Source organism: Rhea pennata, chromosome 22, assembly GCF_028389875.1.
Source record: "Rhea pennata isolate bPtePen1 chromosome 22, bPtePen1.pri, whole genome shotgun sequence".
NCBI classification, from domain to species: Eukaryota; Metazoa; Chordata; class Aves; order Rheiformes; family Rheidae; genus Rhea; species Rhea pennata.
In genome coordinates, this window is record NC_084684.1 from 1971730 (window position 1) to 1994743 (window position 23014).

The 23014-nt window shown below is 44.7% G+C and overlaps 1 protein-coding gene across 2 annotated transcripts; it reads right to left on the minus strand.

Annotated features, from left to right (window-relative positions):
• Positions 1-511: 511 nt before the first annotated feature.
• Positions 512-22846, minus strand: KIF17 (kinesin family member 17). 2 transcript variants are annotated; one of them, XM_062593348.1, is made up of 14 exons: positions 22578-22846; positions 20615-20761; positions 19402-19503; positions 16373-16562; positions 12038-12490; positions 10930-11027; positions 10136-10283; positions 8971-9062; positions 8415-8539; positions 5595-5826; positions 4029-4287; positions 3154-3221; positions 2337-2457; positions 512-1214 (listed from the first exon to the last, which is right to left on the minus strand). In XM_062593348.1, the coding sequence occupies exons 1-14, from the start codon at positions 22806-22808 to the stop codon at positions 1015-1017; spliced, it is 2466 nt and encodes an 821-aa protein (XP_062449332.1). In that variant the 5' UTR covers positions 22809-22846; the 3' UTR covers positions 512-1014. The 2 variants fall into 2 exon arrangements, with proteins under 2 accessions (XP_062449332.1, XP_062449331.1); XM_062593347.1 differs by having other exon boundaries at positions 3154-3224.
• Between the last annotated feature and the right edge of the window lie 168 nt (positions 22847-23014).

A 23014-nucleotide genomic window follows, 5' to 3' on the forward strand; every position in this document is an offset into this window, starting at 1 on the left:
GGTAGCAGGCTTCCTCCCCGGGAAGGGGTCGGGAGCGGAGCGCCAATCAGCGGCAGGCGGCGCGCCGTTGCCCTCCAATCGCCGAGGGACAGCTCCGCACTGCCGGCCAATCAGCACCGGGGCGGGAGGTGAAGAGGCGGACCGAAGGGCGGAAGGAGATCCCGTCCCGGCCACCGTAGCGCCACCAGGTGGGCGACGGCGCCAGGGCTGCGCGGGGTGATGATGGCGGCGGCCCGGCCCGGCCCCGCCGCCTGCCGGGCCCCCAGCCTGGGCCTCTGCGCCCTCTCTGCCAAGCTGCAGCGGTCGGGGGTAGAGAGAGAGCCAGGGGTGGCGCGAAAATGCCGTTTATTGAGGTCGTAAGAGCGAAAACCGTGGTTTCCGAGAGCAAAAGCAGCGGCGGCTGCTCGGGCAGGGCGCGCGGGGCTGCGCCCTCCCCTCCTGCCCGCTGCCCTCCCCTCCGCAGGAGGCAGCCGATGCTCAGCAAAATAACTGCGAAAGGGCAGTGGTGGCAGAAACTTTTATTACAACGCAGGGCAAGAGCGGGAAATTCCGTACAGGGCCCGAACGTGGCGTGAAGGTGACACTGAAAAGGGAACTACAGAGGGAGGTGGTCGGCTGTAGGGTTTCTTCCCTTCACAGGAAGGTTTCCGTAGGGCAGCTCGGGAAAGGGAAGCAGGGCAGGTTGATGTCCCTCACCGCAAAGATGGAAAAGGGGGCGACACGTGCACACCGGGCAGGGGCTCCACGTAGGGCACGGAGAAACTTGCCGGCCCTCATACGAACCTGGAGTTGTCGGTACGGAATTAAAACTCCTGGAAACAGGTTCGGCTCTTCCCACTGTCCTTAAAAAGCAAGGTAGGAGCGTCCCTCCCAGAGGGCTGCTGCCACCGACAACCAGGTGTCTACTGAAACCCCAGACAGGGCTCGCTGCAAAAAGTGGCCGTGATCACAAGGGTCAAAAACCTCCAAAAAGCCACTGGTCAGGGGGCTTAGGTCTACTTAGAGCGACTGCAGTCAGAGAGGGTCATTGCTAAAGCCGACTTTGCCCTTCTTACGCTTGGTTTTGGCGGACGGCGTGGTGAAGTCGAGCGACTCGAGGCGGAAAGGACGCGGCTGGGGCATCTCTAGAGCCGGTGCCGGTGGGGCTGATGCCATGCTGGAGGTGCTGGTGTTGTTCAAAGGGACGTTCAGGCCAGAGGCGGCATTATGGTGAGCTGGAAAGGAAAGGAACAGGCCGTCATTACCTATTTAATCTGTTCCGCTATAGAGATGCATTTCCACGTTCCCCGCTCCATTCAGACTTCAGCTGTGATTTTTAATAAAAGGGCAGAAACTCCCATGTTTGATTTCCACAAGTTAATGAACACCGAATTCCTAGTCAGCCACCGACTCCGCCGCGCTGCCACCTGACTGCTGAACGGCGTGCTGCCTCATGCCCGCTTTGCTGACTTGATCTCCACATTCTGGGAAAGACATCATGACCTTCTCAGCACACCGCCACCCTCATTTAGTTTGTTTAAACACTGATAAGTGCTTTGTTTAGTTCTGGCTTTGTTTATTCTCTGTAATTGAAGCCCTCAGATGCCACAGGGACAGGCACCACTGAGAGCAGCGGCAGGAGTTATTTATTCACAGCAACGTTCTCCGTGTTGCGTATCAAACGCATCAAGGTAGGTTCTCAAGGGCAAGATGGGCATCTGTATACCCCAGGCAGGTTCTGACCTGCTCGCTGAAGCTGCCATGGAAAAAGGAGTTAGTGGTAGGGTAGATTTTGTTCTCCAGTCAGGTGGTCTTGACAACCAACACAGACACAGTAAATCCATGCCACTTAACCCTGCTATTTTGAAAGGACTGCTTTTTGTCATATTTATCTAGGAGACGCCATAGCCAGTAGCCAGAGGAGGAAGTATTTTATATGTCTTGCTAATCAGCAACATTTATTTTGTGGCCTGGTATAGCAAAGGTCTACAGTTCTGCAGAATACAAGTTTTTAATTAAAACCACAGCCTCATTCTGCAAGGTATTTCTGTTAAGTTCAAGGGAGCTGTGTGCACCAGTGACTGTGTTTTCAGAGGTTCACGTTTACGTACGTATTCCTAATCTGAGTTTTTCCACATCTATCAAGGGGGAACAAGAGGACTACATCTATAGCCAACTGAAGCAGAATGACGTACAGGCTAAGGATGTATGGATTTTGTATGTATGGATTTTTTTATGTATGGATGTAAGTATTTTGGAGTGCTCCCAAAAATTCAGCAGCCCAGAAAATTTACTCCTGAAAAATTAAAATGAACAGCACCAATATATTGGACAAAAGACCACAGAGACCCACTTACCTCTGTTCTTCATTGGGTCGGCATTAAGAATCTGACTGGTTCGCTTGGAGCGGAAGTAGTTACTGGCAATGTTCTCGCTATCACTCCTGTTCAACATCAGCTTGTAGCGGTCCTCCTCTTGCTGCAATCAGAAAACACCATCATCGGCACTAGCTCTTACGCAGACGAGTATCACAGATTAAGGCTTAGAAATACAGCCAAGTACCATAACCTGAGATACAAACAAGTTCTTGGATACAGTAACACAAATAAATCCTCATAGGAGGGGTATGGTCTAGCCTGGTTTGGGACAAATATTGCAAACCTATCCAGGAGCTGTGAGCCACACTGAGTTATAATGATAAAAGCAACTCTATTACACTGGAAAGGCCAGGAACAGAATCATCCCAAATCAGGCTCTTGTTGTTTGAGGAGAACTAAAAGTGAACGAGCTCCCTGGTAAGTGAATACAGCTCTCAGAGGAAAACTGAGGTCCCAGCCTACAAGGGCCACACATGCTCTGCCTGCTCACAGGCAGGCTGGTCTCTCCACTGCCATGCTGGACCCGAACCACCAGCATGCTCAGCTCAAGCTAAATAAGCCTCTGTATTGCTTTGGCCACCAAACTGTCCCTCTAGTTCTCTACTTCCCCATTTACTCTGCTTTACACGCATCTTCAAGCGTCCTTTGCTGTAATCCTACTGACTGACACCGACTATGTATGACTGCCTGGGCGTTTAACACTTTGCCCACAGCAGCCAGAGTGAACAGCTGTGTACCACACAGACTTCTCAGCAAGATTTTTCAGTACCTCAGGAGGAAAAGAAATAGAATTTACCATTAGCAGTTCTCCACTCTCAGCTGAAGGGCTCTTTCTGGCAGGTTTTGCCTGTGGCAGTGATGAAACTGCTATGAAAAAACACAAACATTAGGGCCATCATTTCTAAAACAATTACACCCACGACTGTGCTTGATCCCCACCGCTGTTCATTTGGTAACAGAGACACTTCAAGGACCCTTACTGTGATTTATATCCAAGGACTGGTACAGGATATGTATCAGCTAAAGCAGTAACATGCAAGTTCACCAATGCTTGGAGGGAAGTCTCACAGGGAAGGCAACACACCTCTCTGGCTAAGGCACCTCCTAAGCAGGTGGGAATCACATGAAGAGCACAAGGACCCTGAATTCTAATTCTCAGTTGACAAAATGTCACTGTGAAACTTCAGGAAAGCCACCTAGCTGAAATCAAGATGTTTCCTTGCCTTAGCTTCTCAAGCTTTGAAACAAGTCTTATCATACCACACCTAGAGGGGCTGCTGGGCTTACTCATTAATGGCATAAAGTGCTTTAAGATCCTAGGATGAACAGCTTTAAAAGGGCATCATATTTATTTTAAGTACTAACTGGTATTTCAGTCTCCACAGAAGGCACGCATAGACCTGCAATACTGAATATACATGGCTTAGCAGGGAATCCTGTGCCTGCTTGCTCTCCAGTTTATAATCACACATTGTGTAGACCCACACAGAGAAAGCTTTGTCCTCATTAAACGAGGATATTATTCATACTTTCCAGAAAGACTCCAATCTATGCTGTACATGCAAGATTTTACAAGTGAGTGCAGCCTAAATGTGATAAACAGCATGCTGACGTGCAAATGAGCTGGGAAAAAGCCATGTGATGGCAGCAGAGTCGAGATGCTCCTCTTACCTGCAGGAAGGCTGGTTTTTTGAATGACAGGCTCTGGAATTTTCCAGCAGCCAGCCTCCTCATCCCAGATGCACTCACGCTTGATCTTATCCAGATTGCTGTAGTTACAGTCACGCCGGACGAGGGACTGCACCCGATCTAGCAGCTGTTGGAAGAGCATCAAGTCTCGCTCCAGTCGGCGGATAGTACCAAGGTAATCAATCTTTTCCAGCTCAAATTCTGACTGCAAATCTTTGATCTCCGTCTCAGCAGCCCGCAGCTGGGTCATAAAAACAAAACGGTTAGTTGGGATTATAATGGAGAGAGGCCCACTGATGACTATGAGCATGGAAGTTTGTCAGGCAGAGAAATGGAACTCATTCAGTTTACTATGAAGACTATTAAAGAGATGTGATAGAAGCATAAGAAATAATGAACAGCTTGAGAAAGTGGATCAGCAATTTTTACTTTCACTGTCCCATTATGCAAATATGAGGAAGCACTTACAGAAAAGTATGGTGGAAAACTCAAAAATGCTACAAGGACATATACTATTTCATGATGTGGATTTAGAATCAGCTGAAGCCAGCATATTAACGTTCAAAAGATTATAAGGTTAATGAGAACGCATACAGTTAGTACGTTTTTAAAAACATAAGTTTCAATGTTCAGAAGATCTCTAATTTCTAATTAAGAATTAGGATAATGTCTATCTGGAGAAATCATTCCATGTCTGTTTTATTGAAAGGTTCTCACATCTTCTTCTGAATACTAAGTCTTCAAACAGAGCTAAGTAAATTTTGCTAGTAAGTCCAGTAATAAACTCTTGGAAATCTCTAACTCAGATGAAAAAAAGGTGACATATTCCTCAATAATCTAAATGCCTATATAAGTCCTAACACAAAGATTTAGGGCAGTGTGCACACACACATATTTTTTGAAGCTCTTCTGATAGTTCTGCCTCCCACCTACAGAGCAAAACTTATTTTCAACTGCACCTACAATTTAGGAGCATGGTGTTACTTTTACAATTTTTCCTTTCCTCCCGAAAACTTTGCAGGGTCTAATTTCTTCCTGAACCACAAGTGTAGTATCCAGAATGATCAGTATCAAGGGCACATGCTTGAACTGGTGCCACTGCGAATGTGGGAGCCAGGTAATAGCTTGCGTATGCCAGCAGAGGGAGTCGCATCCTCTCCCATAAACAGACATGTTCACACAGCCAACTTCTTACACAATAAAGTTGAAAATGGTCAGGTAAGGCTTTGAGAAAGCTGGAGACAGCAAAAAACTTGCTTCACCACTGTGAGTGATGCTACAGCAAATATTTTATAAGAAAGCATGCAAGAAACCTTAAGGGTAATAATGCAGGCACATATAAGAAATATTAGACACAGCCAGAGTCATTCTCTAGACAGACTGCCTACACGGAAATGTAAATGTAAAGAAGATGAAAGCAGAGGAGGAAAGACAGGCGAGGATATGTTGAATAAAAAATAAATACATAAAAAGCCATCTTGAGAATAACTGCACTGAATGTTCCCTAAATTAGGCGGGAATAGCAGAAAGCTACTTTTGCAGGTTTACCTTTTTCTGCATCTTCTCCAGAAGTTTGCTCTTGGCTCGAACCTCTTCCTGGATGGAGTCGTAGACATTAAGCAGAACCCAGTCACTGCTGTCCTCGTTAGAGTTCTGCAGCGCGGCCACCAGCTGCATCCTACGCTCGTCTGCATACTTTTTCCGGCGTTTATGCTTTTCTTTAAGGTCCTTGTTTTTAGCCTGTTCTCCTCCTACCACCTGTTGTTCTAGCATCTGCAGCCTGGGAAAGGCAAATAGTTCTCTCAGACCAGCAGTGCAAAGAAACATATGTACAACTGCAAATGGTATATACCCCCCTACCTGAATGACATTTGGAAAGATGCAATACAGAAGAAGTCATTTCCTCGGAGATTTGCTGACCTGAGTAGTGACGGCAAATTCCACTTTTAATAACACTTTGTCATAAATACTGATGTGGACCCAAGCCAAACAGCCTGTTACTCTGAGCACTTTTGTCATCCAAGTATGTCTGGAAATCTATCTACACTCACAGAATTCTGTTAAAAACACCGTTTGGTGTAACGCATATTTCAGTTCTTCTTTCTTGTTTTGAAAGGCTCTCAAAGCAAGCACAGAAGGTGCTAAAATTAAGGTGAAATGCAAAGAAATATTTTAAGCGGTGGATAGGGGAGCAGTATTGCTGGAAGCAAGAGCACAATTTCTCTACTTGAGCACCATCAGCAAGGGTTTGATGACTTGGGTTACCTCAGCATTGCTGCTTGAGTGCAGGCACAGGCCCATATTTGAAATGGGGCTCATCTCATGTCCACACTTCATGGCTCTCTGCGCTCTAACGCAGCTGTAACGAAAGCTTTGAAGGAGCTGGGGCTCCTACCTGTTCTCACAGCGCTGTCGCATGATGAGACAACCAAAGGGCCCTTCGAGGGCAGCGAGATTTGTAGGCAGCCTGAGGTCAGGCGACCCTTATACAGTGAGGCGGCGCAAGCACTAAGCTACCGTCAGACTAAACGCAGCAATGTCGCTCTTGAAACCAGTCCAGGGAACATACTACCATTCTTTAAGGTGCCTTCATCTGCCTTTTAAGAGCAACAACACTGATGTAGCCCTGCTGATCTTAATGCCTGTGGAAAAACTTCTGGAAGGCAAATAAATATTTGACAAAGCGCTAAGACCAAGTGTCCTTCTGTGAGTCACAGGACAAGCTGGCAGCCGCACATCCTGAGGGAGCAATCTGTTTCTAGACATTTTGCACGCTTGAGAGAAAATCTGTTCCCCTCCCAACTCACACACAGATCATGTAAAGTTATTGCTGCCTTTGGAATATGGCAGTCTTCCTCTAATGCCTGGCTGAGCTGAGGATTTCGAATACCGTGTTGCTCACCCCTTATACCATTGCACTGATGCACATGCAACAAACAACTGTAGGCCACCATTTTTCCTGACTTGGTTCACACCTATTCAGACAAGGCATGCTGTAATTCAGAGCTATTTTCTTTGTCTGCACTGGGATCTGCAGCAGAGAAGATATCTCAGGTTGGCAACACTGATTGAAATTGGAAAAAAAAATCCCACTGCTGGTGAAACCTACACAGATAATATCCTCTTAATTATCTTCAAACCCACCCCTAAAGAGCTCAGGTATCCTCCAGAGATGACTTGTTCTTCTACTTTACTGCACTTTCCAAGTAGCCTTCAGTATCTTTTGCTGAATGTGCAACTGAATCCTGCTTTGCTGAGTATCAGAGATCTCGGCCATCCTGATGTGGAAAGCTTTTAAAAAAAAGGCTTTGAAAATCCCATGCCTGTGGAGCCAAAACATCCTGCCTAATCTGCAAAAAATTTGATTTTAACAATGTAATTGGGAGAGTATTTTGTCTTTGTTTGTTACAAAAAGGAACTCTGCAATAGCACTGTTAAAATTTGATATAATCAAAATGAATGGCTTCTTTAGAGCCATCTCCATTAACAGAGAGACTGGCCTGCAAATTACAGACTGTGCTAATCTGTATTTCTTAATAGCTCTTTTTTCAGCTAGGAGAAGCTCAAAAGAACAAGCATGCTCTGTAAGAGCTCACAGTAAAGCTAGAAGAGTAGATAAAGAACATGGAACTTTTCAGAATGCAACTGTATGATCTACAATATGGTATTTTATGTTAAGTATTTCTAATTTAAATATAATCCCACACATCAGGGTAAAAAAGAAATCAGCAGAATTTGCTTCTAGTATATACAAAGAACAGACTTGCAAAACAGACCTAAACCCCATTTGTTTCAATGTGCTGTGTTGTCCTCTGGCTACAGGAATCCTCAGTCAAGACATCTCTCAGCTAGAGGAAAACCAGGGCAGGACACATCTGAGACAGGCCAAGCACAAGCCTTGAATCTGCACCCCTCACATCCCAGTCATGTGATCCAGACCCTGGACCTAACACTGCCCCTAAAATTTGGTTCTCAGGCAATTTTGATGCCAGTTCTGGCTGAAGTCTTGCAAATACTGCCACATCCATGAGTTAGAGGCAAAAAGTGATCTCCTAGGCAGGGTCTGAATCAGTTATCTGGAAAGCATGTGCTTTCTTGCATCCACATCTCCTGTCACACCTCAGGACTTTCTCTCTCGTAGTTCTGGCACTTGGCATCAGCTACCAGTTATTTCCTACTCAAACAGGACAGAGTTAATGTTGTGATGAAGAACAGACATCTGCCTGATTTTGTTGTGCACTGAACACAGAGCTGAAGCTCAACAGTAGTAATATTAGGCAAGAACAGGATTGCTTCTTCCTTTGTGTGCTGTGCACAATACACAGGAGACAGTTAACAGGTCCAGAGGTATCTTGTACAGTCACTGACCTGGCAAGCACCTGCTGCTGGTCTACAGGCATTGAAATCCTTTCAGCAGTGACAGCCACCTCTGCTCCAGCACTCTCCCTGGTCCTACTGCCAGTGTCTTGAGCTGCCTGAGGCTCTGTTGGGTCCTGAGGACAAAAGGAAACCAAAGACTGCAGCTCTGAAAAGATGCACTGTCAGTACTGGGATAGCTGAAGCACTACGCTACCATCTCAAGGACTGCTCATTGCCCAGGGAATGAGGAGCGCTGCATTACTGTCCCTCCCAGGCACCTGAGTCGCCAGAACTACCATGCTGTCTTCAGCCTTCTGTGATTAAGTAGGATGAGGTTTACGCACCAGGAAAAGTACTTTCCTCTTTGCTCTTTGGTTATATTTCTCATTTTCTGCCCTAAATGTGCTGCTGTGCATGTTTAACAGGTGTTAGGCCCTGCCCCAGAGGTAGACGTAGCAAAAATAGATAACAATACACTTAATCAGATTTGTGAATAACCAACAGATGCTAATGACAAGCAGGAAAGTTTTTTCAACCCAAGAGTGAGAACTAGCCCAAAGGGTACCTTGGCTGACGTTGGTTCTTCATCTGCTGCAACAACAGCATCTCCAGGCAAAGGTGTCTCACCAGGAGTAGTTTCAGTCCTCATGACAACTTCTGAGGAACAAAAGAGGAAATATACAGAATATAAATGATGAGCTCTGCAGAACTAGAACATAAATTTGTAGAAACATCACAAAATCTTCACCGAAAGCTAAAAGCTATGTATCTGGGAGGAATGCCCCATTATTTACCTGGTCAGTAAAAACCATCAGAGACCCAGAAGCCATATCAAATGAGTAATATACATCTTACAAGGTTGGGAGAGCTTGGATCCTCCTGTTCACATGAAAATAATCTATTTCAGAGTGCTGAGAGGCACACGTTTGTAATCAGAGGAAAAAGCAACCTCTCACTTTAGGAAACGACAGCATCAAAAATTTGTATTATAGGTTCAATAATTAATATTGAGCATTAAGTGATGAATAAGCACATTAAAAAACATGCTCTAAGGCACTATAGAAGCGTAAATGAAAAGCAGTAATGAAGATGACAGCTGGCCACAATTTATAGGTGCGAGAGAGGAATATCTGCCCTCCAGCAAAGCAATGGTGTTGATAATTCACCAGGAGACCAAGGGCTGCATCAAATTTGCATGCAACCGAAGAGACTGCCGCAGCCGCCCTCGTCTTGGGCATGTGAGTTGTGCAAAACCAATCAGATCAAGACAGAGCACTGCCTGCTAAGACCAGTCATCTCTGCAATTCAAACTTCTGTTCTAGGCTCTGTAAGTCAGAGGAAACTCATGGCTACACATGCAAAGTTGCATTTAATTGCCTCAGGGCTCGCAGGGTAGGAACAGGCTGGTCCTGACCCAGGAAAGAGGTGGGGGAAAGAGACAAAGCTGGGATGGAGAGTCTTAAGAAGGGCCCAGGAGAGCCAGACTTAATGCTTCTGCTATTGATAAAGGACAGGAGGGATGAAAGCAGGGACTGCTGCTAGGCAGCACTTACTGCAGTTGTCCTTCCTGCCACTTCAGATGTTGCAGCAGCTGCCACAAATCTGACTTTGCAACAAAACATCTGTTTCCACACATGCCTAAAGGCAACCCTCCAGTTCATTACCAGCACCAGGGAACCTTCATCCTGTACTGGGCTCACACTAGCACCCTCCATCTGCCTCATCCACACCTGCTTCCTTCCTCAGGTTCTCTTCTAGAGTGGACAGCTTGTGATCGTAGGAATTCCTCAAGCTACTGATGTCCTCTTCAAGGCGGGCACGGGACTCCTGCTCTGCTTCGTAGTCTGCTTTTAGCAAGGCCAGCTTCAGTTCATACTCCTGAAAGGCACAGCAGAGAGCCTGATGCAACACCCCTGCTCCTGACTGCACACAAGCATTATAGGTCACATCCTGTGTCCACGACAATAAAACTTAACTGTCTTCTATGAACGGACATTTTTTCTGTGATTTAGGTGGATACAGTGACAGAGGAGAGGTGACTTGTTAGCCCTAGAACTGCCATCTTTCATTTATCCACAGAAAATGATCATTTGGGGCATGTGTGGTGCCCTGGAAAGAACTTTTTAAAGAGCATGGAAAAAGTTTATTCCCTTCTAGTCTATTCTCTTTGTCTTCTCAGCACCTCTTTCTTCCTCCTGGATCCATCTCTCCTTCCTCGTTTTCTTCATCCTTCTACTGTTACTAACATTGTTATCTACCGCTTTTCCTGCATATTTCTCCCTCCTTTGACAGAGCAAATCTAAGTTTCACACATACTTTCCTCCTCTTGTTACATGTTCTTCAAAAAGCCTTCTTGGGAATCCCCTCCAATTCATCTCTGTCCATAGCAGAAGTCCAAGGACCAAAAAATACATAGAGACTGAGAAGGCTACACCAAAGACCCCTGCATTATATCTGTAATGAGTATTACAAAAACCTATGAGCATCAGTAGAAGACAGCATGAATACCCCCTTCCTGACTTACTTGTCTGATCAGCTGTTTCTCTGCTTCAACATCTAACTGGGATTCAAGGAGGGGATCTGGCTTCATTTCCATGTGAATAGTCTCAGCAGGTAAAAGCCCTGCAAAGCAAAGCAGAAATAAAAATCAGTCACAATTACTGGGTGGGATTATCCGTAGAATGCCTGGAAACAGAACAAAGAATATCTCAATCCACGTGCTCCTTTAAACTGTGCTTGCGTGCCAGCATCTGTGCTGCCAAAACGCCCACTGGCCTGGGACTCCATAGGTGTGTGCAGAAAGGAGATACTGCCGAGCAGAGGAGTAGACATTTAAGCTTTAGGTATATGAAAGTGAATATAAATTTAATCTATTTCACAGAACAGGAGACTTGTTTCCAGGGATATGGTAACTGATTTGGAAGGAGATGAAAGGTGCAAGAAAGGAGAGGGAAAAAAAGATTTTACAGTCTTATCCTGAAAAATGCGCATCTTTCAGTGGAAGAGTATAAATCTCAAAAGGTGATCAGCTCCCTAAAGACTGCTCTTTCCCATTTGTCCCACATTTCCTATCCCTACTTCATAGCAAAGACTGAGTGAGTTGAGAGTGTTGAGGCTGTACAGAAGCTTCAAATAGAGCACAGGGCTTCTCTGTAAGCAAATGCTGGTAGCAGGGCAAAACTTTTCTTGTAGAGTCAAAAATTCACAGCTTAGGAGAACAAGGGCTGAATGCTAATTTTGAAAAAAAAATAATATTTAACAAGGAATTTTACATTATTTTTTTTTTAGCAGCTTGTCTTTGTTCTGCCAGCTGTAACCTCTCTTCTGTGACTGATCAAATCCAAGCTAGAATGACCAAGAAGAACTGAGGATTTGAATTGTGTCAGCTTTTTAAATAGAATTTGTCATTACTGAAAACAAGGGAAAATAAGGGATAATTGAGATGATCTTTTCACTGTGGAATAAGGTCGATTTGACAACAGTGAAGAACAAGCACATTAGCAGAACGGAGGAGAGCTCATCCCAACAGGTAAGGGAAAGGTTGATGTGAAATCCAATGAGCATTTTATGTATAAAAGTTCATTGTTCTGTGAAAGGTAAAACATCTGTGGAGCTACTGAGGGCTCTCTTACCTGGCAAGGTATTCGTGCTCATCTGCTCAGCTAAAATGGCCTTCAGCTTCTTAATCTCCTCCTGATACTCCCTCAACAGAGCATCCTTGGGGTCCTCATTGATACAAGGCTTGTTCTTGATGTTCTTCGCTCGATTCGCATAGCGCAAAGTGCTGAGAGTTTCATCATAGTTGTTATCAGCCGGAGATAAGCACGCTACCATCAAGGTCTTGGTGTTACCTCCAAGGGAGTCTTGCAGCAGCCTTGTCAGCTTTGAGTCTCGATAGGGGATGTGTTTACACCGGCCATCAACCAGGGCTGAGATGACATTGCCCAGAGCTGAGAGAGACAGGTTGATTTTGGTGGCCTCTTTGAGCCGTTCCCCTGTGGCTCCAGTTTTTGACTGCCTCTCACTTCCCGCCAGATCCACTAAATTGAGTTTTGCAGCCCTAAGGTGATCCTGCCCTCTCTCATCTGCAAGAAAATAATTTGGGGTTAGGGTCTTCTTACAAAGCAGCCTCTTAAAAACAAAAACTTCTTTTGGCACCATATTTCAGTTCAAGCCCCAGTCTTTGTTTGCATTTGGGCCCTGGTTCCCTTAAGTAAATACCTACTTAATTTTAGAACTATACATTTTAGTGCTTTCCTGAACCAGATCCTGCATTTCTAGAGGATGCTGTAAAAAATCATAACCATTACTATCTCACTGAGCCGTGAAGACACACAAGCTCCACAGACTTCCCTAGCAGCTGAGTGTGTTTAAAATTTTAGGCAAAGGCCTCTACAAGTAACAAGATCAGACCATGAATTCCGTAACTTCTTTCCTCCCCAGATTATTTCATGAAGTTAAACGATGACTGACAACTGGAGAGAAAGACAGGAAGGAGCATGGGAGTGATAATGGGACTCAATAGGCAGCAACTGGAGCAAGGCTAAATGGAGAGTACAGACCAAAGAGCGAGCTCTCTGAATGCCTTCATGACATGGAGAGAAAGACAGGAAAGTTAGTTCTAGAGACTACTGTGGAAGTGCTGGAGGAACCACTAAGAGTGTGGAACTATTTCCATGACTTTCCAAACTACAGCTTTTCTCAAGATCTTCCCTAATCAGGGGAGATGTTCAAGTAGTTTCCTACTGTGCTTCAAAAGAAAAAGCACATCTTATCAAGAGATCCAAATACCATCAAGGACCACCATCTGGCTTTCTGTCCCAAGACAGCACAAACATTCAAGAAGCAAGGCACATCTCCCGCCTTGTCCAGACAGCTCTAAAACAGTGCAGTGACTCAGCACATAGGCATGCTCAGCAGCATCTGTTCCTCCTCAATTCACAATGTTCTCAATGAGAAAGTAAAATGAGGGAACATATGCAAAAAATAAGAAAATTTGTAAAATTCAGGACTGAACTCGGCCCAGATGAGGGGCCAGATCTCCTCACTGAGCTGGTGCCCTTCTCATCGTACCTGTAAAGGAAGAAACGAGCTGAAGTTAACAGCTAGCTCCCAGCTATCTAGAAGCACACCTCATGCAAGTAATAATACCTAATTCCTGGCCTACATTTCCAGGCAAGATTTCCAGGCAACATGATGATACAAATCTCCTGTGACTAAGACATATTGCATCCAGTTGCTTTAAGCAGCCCTGAGTTTCGAAGGCCAGCCTTGCCCAGCTCACCTCGCACTCTGACATCCTTACCCTCTCCACCGAGGCAACAGAGCCATTTCCCCATTTTGCAGCTGCCAGGCTGAGGACTTGAGACACTGAACTTTCCCAGCTTCACGCGGGAAGTTCATGGGCAGAGTTGGACACACCTTTCCAAATCATGGACTATCCTCCTAAGCACTAGACCACGCTGTTGCATATCCCTGCCCCAATCATTCCTTGCAATTGCAACACATCTTGAAGGGAAGACCTCCTTTAACACTGAAAGCACAGGTTCACACCAGGGTGCAGCAAGGTTTCAACCGAGTCAGTCCTTTTGCAGACATCCCACTGACTTTTACAATACCTAACCTTGAACTTAGTCAGTGTTAAACATTATGGCTGTGAAAAAAAACCTAAACGTGAACAATGAATAGTCTGATGCTTAGGGGAAAAGTTAGACACTTCCAGGTAAGCATAAAAAAAACATTGCCCCAGGGTATTTCTCCAGTTACAGTTATAGATTAACAGCAAAACCTAATGTTTGCAGCAAAGCACTGCTAATTGTTTCAGTCCAGATGTTTCTGGCATGTCAAGACATGGGGGAGAACTGGGAAACAGCAGACGGAGCTTGAAGAATCCATTCTCTCAGTGTCCTTTCAGGTTTTCTAACTCCTTCCCCCCCCAATATAAATACTGACTTGGCAATAAAAGAGTTGTTTTGTTTTATGCCAGGACTTTTACCCAAGGAGGCTGTTTGGTTCAATCAGGGAGCTCAGTCGTTACGTTTCCATGGTGTAACAAGGTCCCTGGACTCTTGCTAAAACGCCTGCAGCAGCCTAAAAGTCTTGGCTCTTATTGTCTAATTCTCTTACAACCCATCCGCCATTTCTGGTGGCATAAGTGTTGGCCAAATCTAAAACTTCTTTCTGTTTAGCAAATCAATCCCCAAGCACAATGTAAAGGAGTAAAAAATCTGCTACTCTGAATACTCTAAAAATACAAATGGTAACTTGTGCATTTCATACACCCATAGCCAGAGAAGTCAGTATTTGCCACAATCCTGCTCCTGAATCTAAATTTTTTTTAAAGTAAAACTCATTCTATTCCATGTAACTGTGAAGAGAGCCTTTAAATGCCTGTAAATTGGGATGGACTGCAGGCTCAGCTGGAAAACAAGTTTGAACTTCTCCATGCACATCTTCTGGAAGCCTATGGACAACAATATAAATACCAACTTGGTTAACTATTTCAACTAATGATTATCCTAGCAGAGCCATCCAGCTACTGAGATTGTGCCAGAACTCTAAACTTTCTACTCAATTATTCCAGTTGTCACTCACTTGACTGCCAAAACTTCACGTTTTCCCACCTTCCCCTGTGCCACTCTGGATTATCAGTAACCAATCTTAAACTACACCAAAACTGAAAAATTGAGGAAAAGGTAAAATCAATGCAACTTTAAGAGAGATAAGGGAGCACTCTCTTGCCTGTATTCACTTTTAACTACAAATGAAATTTATGAAGAATTTTGAGTTTGATGTCTGACAGTGAGGTGCAGAATGCAGGGTCCCAGGACAGAATTTAGGTCCAGGGATTACACAGAGCTCTGCTAATGAATAAGTGAAACTACAGCCAGCAAGTGAAACTACTCCCTGGCAGGGGAAGTGCTGCCATTCTGTAGCACGTAAGTTTTGAAAGCTTTAAACTGTTACAGGCTAGATTAAGAGCCCTGCACCCATCAAGAACACAAAAGAGGAGTGTAAATACTTAATTTCCTTGTTAGCACCAAAGTCAGGATTTTATAGACCCAGGTAACGCAAGGATTTGCATCCACCACCTGTGCTAATTGAGAAATTCCAAAGATCTCTCACACACACCATTTTTAATAGATGTTTGGTGCATAATCCTTCTTCTGCTCCTGAAAATGAGGTGCTGTCACTGACATCTGGAACTACAGTTTAGGAAGGCATTGTGTAACATTTCCCATGACTGAAACAGCTGAAGAAAATGAAGCCAAGCTGTTCACAGTCTTAGCCAGGGTCAAGGACTAGACAGAATACAGGAGATTGAATTCCTTTCTTACTCCCAGAGATAATCCTTTCAGGGTCCGAGTTCAGACCCAGTGATGCAGCTTTATAAGCTTTATCAGCTAAAGAAACTCCAATGGCAAAAAGCCAGTGGAAAATGAGATACTTGAAAAAGGAAAAATAATCACTAAAACATTATTAAGGGACTCCTATTCCAATCTTTAAACTGAGATTAGCTGTTTGCTTAAATGATGTGCCCTATGATTAAGCTAAAAGAAGGGCAAAATTATCCAACTTGTATTATAAAGGAGGTCAAACAAGATAGATAACGGTACAAGTTTTTCCAGACTTTATAGTTTATGAACTCCAACCCAAAGTATGGGCTGTGATTTTTAGCACCTTGAGCTGGAAATAAAGGTTTTCGAAGCTAAAGAATCAGAAGCAGACAGAAATGTGTTCCCAGTTCAAGCATAAGACATTTCTCTCCCAAAAGAATCAAAGAAAAAAGAGTTATGAATACTCAGCCATTTCATATTATGAAGATTGCCAGTGTCAGGGCACAACTCTGATTTCTACTGAATCCAAAATCTTTTATGATCTAGTTTACTACGAGATTACTGGCCAGATTGCACAGGCTGTTTGTATGCTCTGCTTGCTCCAGGCCTGACGCAGGAATCAGCACCTACCTACAGTGTAGATTTCCATATTGATGGTAAAGATGGAGTGGGAGCGGGAAGAGTCCTTATTCATTAGGGTATAACCCACTGCGCGGTTTCTCCAGCCTGTCTCCATGATACGCTCACACTGGACCACGCTATGTACTGTGTGCAGAGAAAGACCCTTCACATACACCCCTTTCTCTGGGTGCTCCTTCAGCTGCAAACAGGGATAACACAGTACAGGTTATAACAAGATACACCAAGACTTTGGGAAAGCACACTGAAACTGTCCAGAAGCTCGAGGGCTAGACACATTTTGCACACGGTGAAAGGAAATGTGCTTACGTGAAAATTGCAGCACAGCAAAAATGTACTGTTAACTATTGAAAAATATAACAAGACTGCCACGAACGTGCTGAGCATCCGCACCCTCCGACAATTTCATGGGAGCCAGGAATGCTCAGTAGGTGGCCATCTTTGGCACACCCTATCACCCAGCTGTAATTTCAGTAGGCAGTTGTATTGGGCTACCACCAAGAAGCCTGGTATTTCTGAAGCAGGGAAAAAAAAAAAAAAAAAAAAAAAAAAAAAAAAAAAAAAGCAGAACCACCTTTAAGGTTCTACAGCCAAAAAGAATTAATGTTAAGAGCTTGCTGATTGATTCCAGCATCTTCTAGGCCATAAGAAATCCAGCTTCTCTGCCCTGAGCTGCTTTCTACCTTCCCTATTATTAAATTGCATATATTAAAAAGAACTGGAATGATTTTGACCTATTATAGCAAAGTCTCCAATATATCTTCAATCTCAGAGCGCTTTTTAAAATTGAAGCACAGATTCAGTAATAAAGGATATTGTTGCTGGGTACTTCTCTGAACCCATCTGCTCTGAGAGGGCGTCTTGATCTCACTGACAAAACTCCTCAAGTCACACCCATCACGTGCAGGAGGACTGTAATAGATTTTCTCCAGATTAGTTCCTTTCTTTAGGTGCTCTAACATCTCATTCAGGCATCTGGATGGAGGTAGAGTATTAAGTTCTAATAGCATCTTTTCAACAATTACCAATCGTGCAGAAGAAAGTTTTCGTACAGCATATTAATAAACTATTGAAATGTTCCAAGTGTTCAATGATCCATCAAACCTACATAAAAAATACAAAACAGTCAAGAGATTCCTACACTAGCCACCTCCGAAGCTCCTTCCACACTGGGAATTTTAAATGAGCTGATGATTATGCCCCACATCTCTTGAGTTCATAACTAAAACCCTATCTTTATCATAAGTCAGCTGGGATATCAAGATGTAGGTGCCATGATTTGGTATCAAATATGCAACAGATACTGCATTTGGCAGTGTGACTTCCAGAGAAGAGCCTTAGATACTTTAGTGATGCAAGCACTACAAGAAGCAATGTAAAACAGAATCTTTACTATAAAAAGACCTGTGCAGAACAGAGCACAGCTGGCTGAAAACTCTAAACTAGGTAAGACTTTAGCCTTGTTCTATGACCAATGTAAAGCTGTGACAGCCCAGGATTAATCCAGTTACAGAATCATAGCCAGATCACTCTTACACTATGGCTTTTGACCAAGCTATAGTAGAACTGTGTGGCTGACACATCTGCACTTGAGGATGCTGCAAAGGCCAAGTCCCTGAGGAAGGGAGAACTCTGCAATCCTCCAGACACACAACTGAAGACACGGCCAGCGTTTAGCTCCATAACAAATGTTTCAAGTGACCAGGACATTACCCTAGCAGAGGTCTGAAAGACTCGCTCTTCACAGAGTTTCATTTCATGGGAAGTGACTGCGAGCCTCACAGCTAGAGGTTCAGACTCGCTAAAGTCACTGACACTAAAAGGCAGCAAATGCACCTCTGCAAAGAAACAAATAGAAATGGGATTTTAGAGGAGAAAAAGGGCCAGGCTCCAGGAGACAGAAGAAAGCAGTAGGTCAGCCTGGTCTTTCTGTCTCCGCTGGACATGACTCGCTTAATTACTCAGTGGAGGCAGCAACAGCCAGCGGCTGTCACTTGTGTGACGGGTGTTACCCTGGAAACTGTTCTGCCCAAGTCCTGCCCTCCCAGTGCCAACTGTGGTTGTCATAGAAACCAGTGTCACTGCTGATGTGGAACAAAGGAAGTGAATCTGCAGAAAGCTCCTTCGAAAATGGCAAGTCCCCTTCTCCCCCAGCACATACACGAGACACAGACTCGGAAGGCAAAGTGAAGCACAGCCTGCACGAGGATTTGCCTCTGTTAAAGGCAGGAGCCTGAAAAAAAAATCTGCCCTGTAAGGTGCAGGGTTGCGGTCTGGGTCTGTTAGCATTTCAGTGTTTCTGTGCAGCAGATGGTGCTAGTACCTCGGTTTTCTTTACGAGGGCAATCCTGCAGGGAAGTAAATGAGGACAGAAGATTTGCAGGTCTCCCCCTGGAATACATGCTAAAAGGCAGAACTGCAAAGCCACTAAGAAGCAAATTCTACAAAAATCCACCTCTCTTTATTATGATTTCAGTGAAGTTTACCTCCCTGTCTTTTGGGGAAAACTCCCACCTTTCCCAAGCATTCCAGTGGGAAGTAATATCTGCTCTGTCCTTTCAAAAGGGACTGGCCTTTTTGTTTTAAACAGATATTGATATCCCCCATGACTACAAAGGATCAGATTAAACATTTGTAAGACACAGAATCCTGCTGCTTTAGAGCATAAATTACCCACAAAATAAAGAGATTAGGAAGAAATTGCCCCATGAGCAGTTTATTCCATCATTCTCCAATAATGACTTCTACACAACTTCCACTAAGCTTCTGCTACCGGCCACCATCAAGTAGGACACAAAGGACATCTGTCTGACTGGATCTTGGTCCTACTGCTACAAAATCTTCAACCTAGTCCTTCCAAATCCCCTCTTGGCTTCTGTATTTGTCACCATATCTTAATATTCTGGTGCTCAACTTCTGACAGAGCACGTTTTGCACTTCTGTAAGGTATTAAAGGTAACAATTATCTGAGCAATCAAAGCACGTCCTAATAAAGATGCACTGACTCTACAGTCTCTCACCTCCAACTTTTGCTTGGTGTCAGCTCCTAGAAGGTCTCGTATGTCTTCATTGTAAATCTCCAAATAAGAAGCTCTCACCAAGAACTTGGCATTTTCAGCACACTGCACAAAACAGGAATGATTTTAGGATAAAGTTCTCAAAATTACAGGAACTAGGCATATCACATTTATCCTCAGTGACAGCTGGGTGCCTACCTCTCTTCAGCACTTCATCAAATCTTTCATGGTATTTAGTTCCCAGGTTTAACTGTTTAACACACTTGCTACAGAAGCTTTCAAGCCTTACACTTATTTCCCAAGTGAGAGTCAAAAAAGTCCAAGGTTAGGGCACAGTTCATCTGACTATAAGCAGACTGCTGGTTTAGGCTGAGACGTGATATATCCTGAAGTTCACTGGCCATACCGATCAGAGAGGATGTCCTGGGTGACTTACTCTGTATCCCCTCACCTTTTGGCTGAATTGTAGGCCTGCTGTCCAGTGAAAATAAACAGATCTATCACAGTATGTAGGACTAGTTTAGCATAGTTCTGTATTCAAGAGTCTATACCAAAGTATTTTAAATGCTGCAGTTGCAGCAAAACTAATACCATACCCTTCTATACCACCCTGAGTTAAAAAACATAACAATAACTTTAGCCTCCAAGACTGAAACCTCAGAGGAACAGGGTGTCATCAAAACTCTTTTTGCCCTGGTGGTCATGCAACACAATTTTACTGGTAGTAAAACAGGGATTCTGAAGAGATACTTCCGGAAGTGGAAAAACAAATCAATGGTACTGCTTTAAAGACAATCCAAAGTCCCAAATGAGTCTGTTCCCACTCCTGCTACTGAATCCCATATGCTCAGCCAGCCAGAACTGCGATCAGCACTCACTCATTCCTCATGGTATGTTCTTGTCCAGTTCACTGCCTGCTTCTCTGCTGATCATTTTAGGGTTAGGAAAAATAGTGTTTTGGTTCAAAACCTTGACCGGGACCTAGGTCAGGGTACTGCATGTAGCTCTGTGATAGATCTATCTGATTTGGTGGGGCAGGAGGAAGGGCAGAGAATAGTAGGAATATTATTCCTCTACCTCCCAGAAGGTTTACCAGGACAAATTCTTGCTGGTGGCTCAGACAGTATGGCACTGACCACTACAGAAGACCATAAATCATCCTTTAGGTATCACACAATCTTACAACAGGATCTCTTTCACATCTTTATACACCTACCTGAACACTTTCAAAAATGTGTTCAAATGCTCTGGGTATTATGCCTTTCTGTGTAGATGGATCCACAATACCCTGCATGGTAAATGACTTCCCGCTGCCAGTCTGGCCATAGGCAAATATCGTGCCATTGTAACCTTCAGTGACACCCTGGAAATGGAGCAAAACCATAAAGCCGTTATCTTTATCTTGTGCTCAACTGGAAATAAGTTGTTCAAGTTCTTTCCCATCTCATAAAAGTTCTTTTAAAGGAAGAGCTGGAAGTAAACATGAAACAAATTGCTGGGCAACCTGGAGGTGGAAGAAATCCACAGATCTAAGCTGCTTTTTGAAATTCATGTGGAAAGTCCCTTGGGTTCTTAACAAGAACAAGCCAAGGACTTGGCTACACATGTCACTGAAAAAATGTGAGAGATGAAAGGATACAAAACTAGAGCAGGAGAAAATCTTCCTACGCGATAGGAAAAGGATAATAAATACATGTTTTGTTACCATATAAATGAGGTGATTTTCTCTCAAAATGCAATGTTTGAAAAAATGCAGAAGGCCCAGACAGGAAGGCCAGCTGACAATGCTTAGAAGACTAGAATATTTTTGCCGTAGGGCAGAAAATATTATGAGAACTAGAGAGACAACTATGATGCTAGCTGATTGCAGGGTGGCCAAAAGGGAGGTCTCTAGCTTAAAATAATAAATATGTTATATTTCATCAACCATCTCAAGGGCAGTCTTTGGAAACCTGACTGAAAGAAGGCATCACTCCCTATTTCAGAGAACCACGATATAAACAGAAGATATTTGGACTTCTTAATGCTTCAGTAAGAAACTTATAAGCAAAGTCCCCATTTGCGATACTAACTGATCACAAAAGCCTTTGAGAGAGATGCTGAAAAGTCTCATCTTAACAGGAACATAGGTTAGGGAAGGATGACTGAGTTCCTGCAAGCACAGCAGCCATCTTAAAAGGCTCTTTTCATGCATTTCTCAAGAATCATACACTTCCACAACATCCACCTTAAAGCTATTAGGCTCTGTAAGTTTGTTTATCCCTCCACTTCTGCTGGAAAACTGTTTCAGAACTTGGTTCTCCTCACGATCCAGAACTTGTGTCTTAAAATTATCAATGGCCATGTTACCTCTCTGTTACTTCTTGCAACAGCATTTTTCTTTTGCTTGACTGGTTTAGCACGTGTTAACAAGCAATGATCGTGCCCCCTCTCAGGATTTGTTTTGTTAGGCTACATAAAACAGGTTGAGATTCCTTAGTCTACTGTGAGATTTCTCGCTTGACATTAAAATTTCCCCTGAAACCTTCAGGAGTCTTTGCTTGTCCTTCTCCTCCTCACAACATTTTCCACTGCTGCAAAGGAAGAAGAGAACTGAAATTTCTGTTTAGCTACCACGCCTAGGGCCTCCGCCGGGGGTTCATCTTTCATATAAACATCTGGCTAGAAAGAATCTCATATGCTTAAATGTAATCCTATCCTCTGTGTCTCACTGGCTGCTGGAAAAGGCTTTTCTTCCCCATTTCACAGCTTACTTTTGGACTGCCATTTGCTCCTCTCTGCTCCCCCAGCCCTCCTTTAGGTCCTTGGGTTGTCGCTAAGCCTCGTGGAGCAGGGGATATCGCTCTTTCTCTCCAGCCTACCCGTGTAAAACGCCAGTCCCAAATACCTACATGGTTTTGGACACGTGCGCTTAAGGTGCCACACAACTACCAGAGCTTTATGAGAGTCAGTGGCTTCAGTGCAAAGCTCCGAGCAGCACAAGCCACCTGCACGCAGATGCATCAGGAAGGTGGTACTGTAGCAAGGCCACGTTTTCCTTAAATACACACAGGCACAACAGACCACAGGGGCAGTTCTGTGGAAAGCGGCGTCAAGCCGTCTTCACGTCTCGCCATACGTTCTCCGCAGCCGGCTTGCTCGGTGCCAGCCCGTCGGCACGTGCTCCTGGCCCCACTCACCTCCACGAGCGGGTAGGCGATTTCGTTGTAGATCTGCTCCGTGTTGTGCTCCTGATCGTAGGCCCCGTCGAAGGTGAACTGCTTGGGGGGCTCGCTGGCGGCGCCGGGGTTTTGGATGAAGCACTGGCCCCGAGCGCTGTCCGTGTGCACCACCACCTTGCAGCCGAGCTCCTTCTCGCGCTCGCTCGGGGGCCGGCAGCGCACGATCACCTTCACCGCCTCCGAGGCCATCGGCGGGGCCCCCGCCCCGCAGCGGGGCGCGAGGACGCGGCCCCCCACGCGCGCGGGCTACGCGGCGGCGGGGCAGCGGGGGGGGGGGCACACGGAGAGGACAGGCCCAGGGGTGTGAGGCGAGATGGGGGGGGACGGGCCCCGGGGCAGAGCTGGGCGTAGGGCGAAAGCACGGCGGGGACCAGACGGGAGAAGGCCTGAGGCAG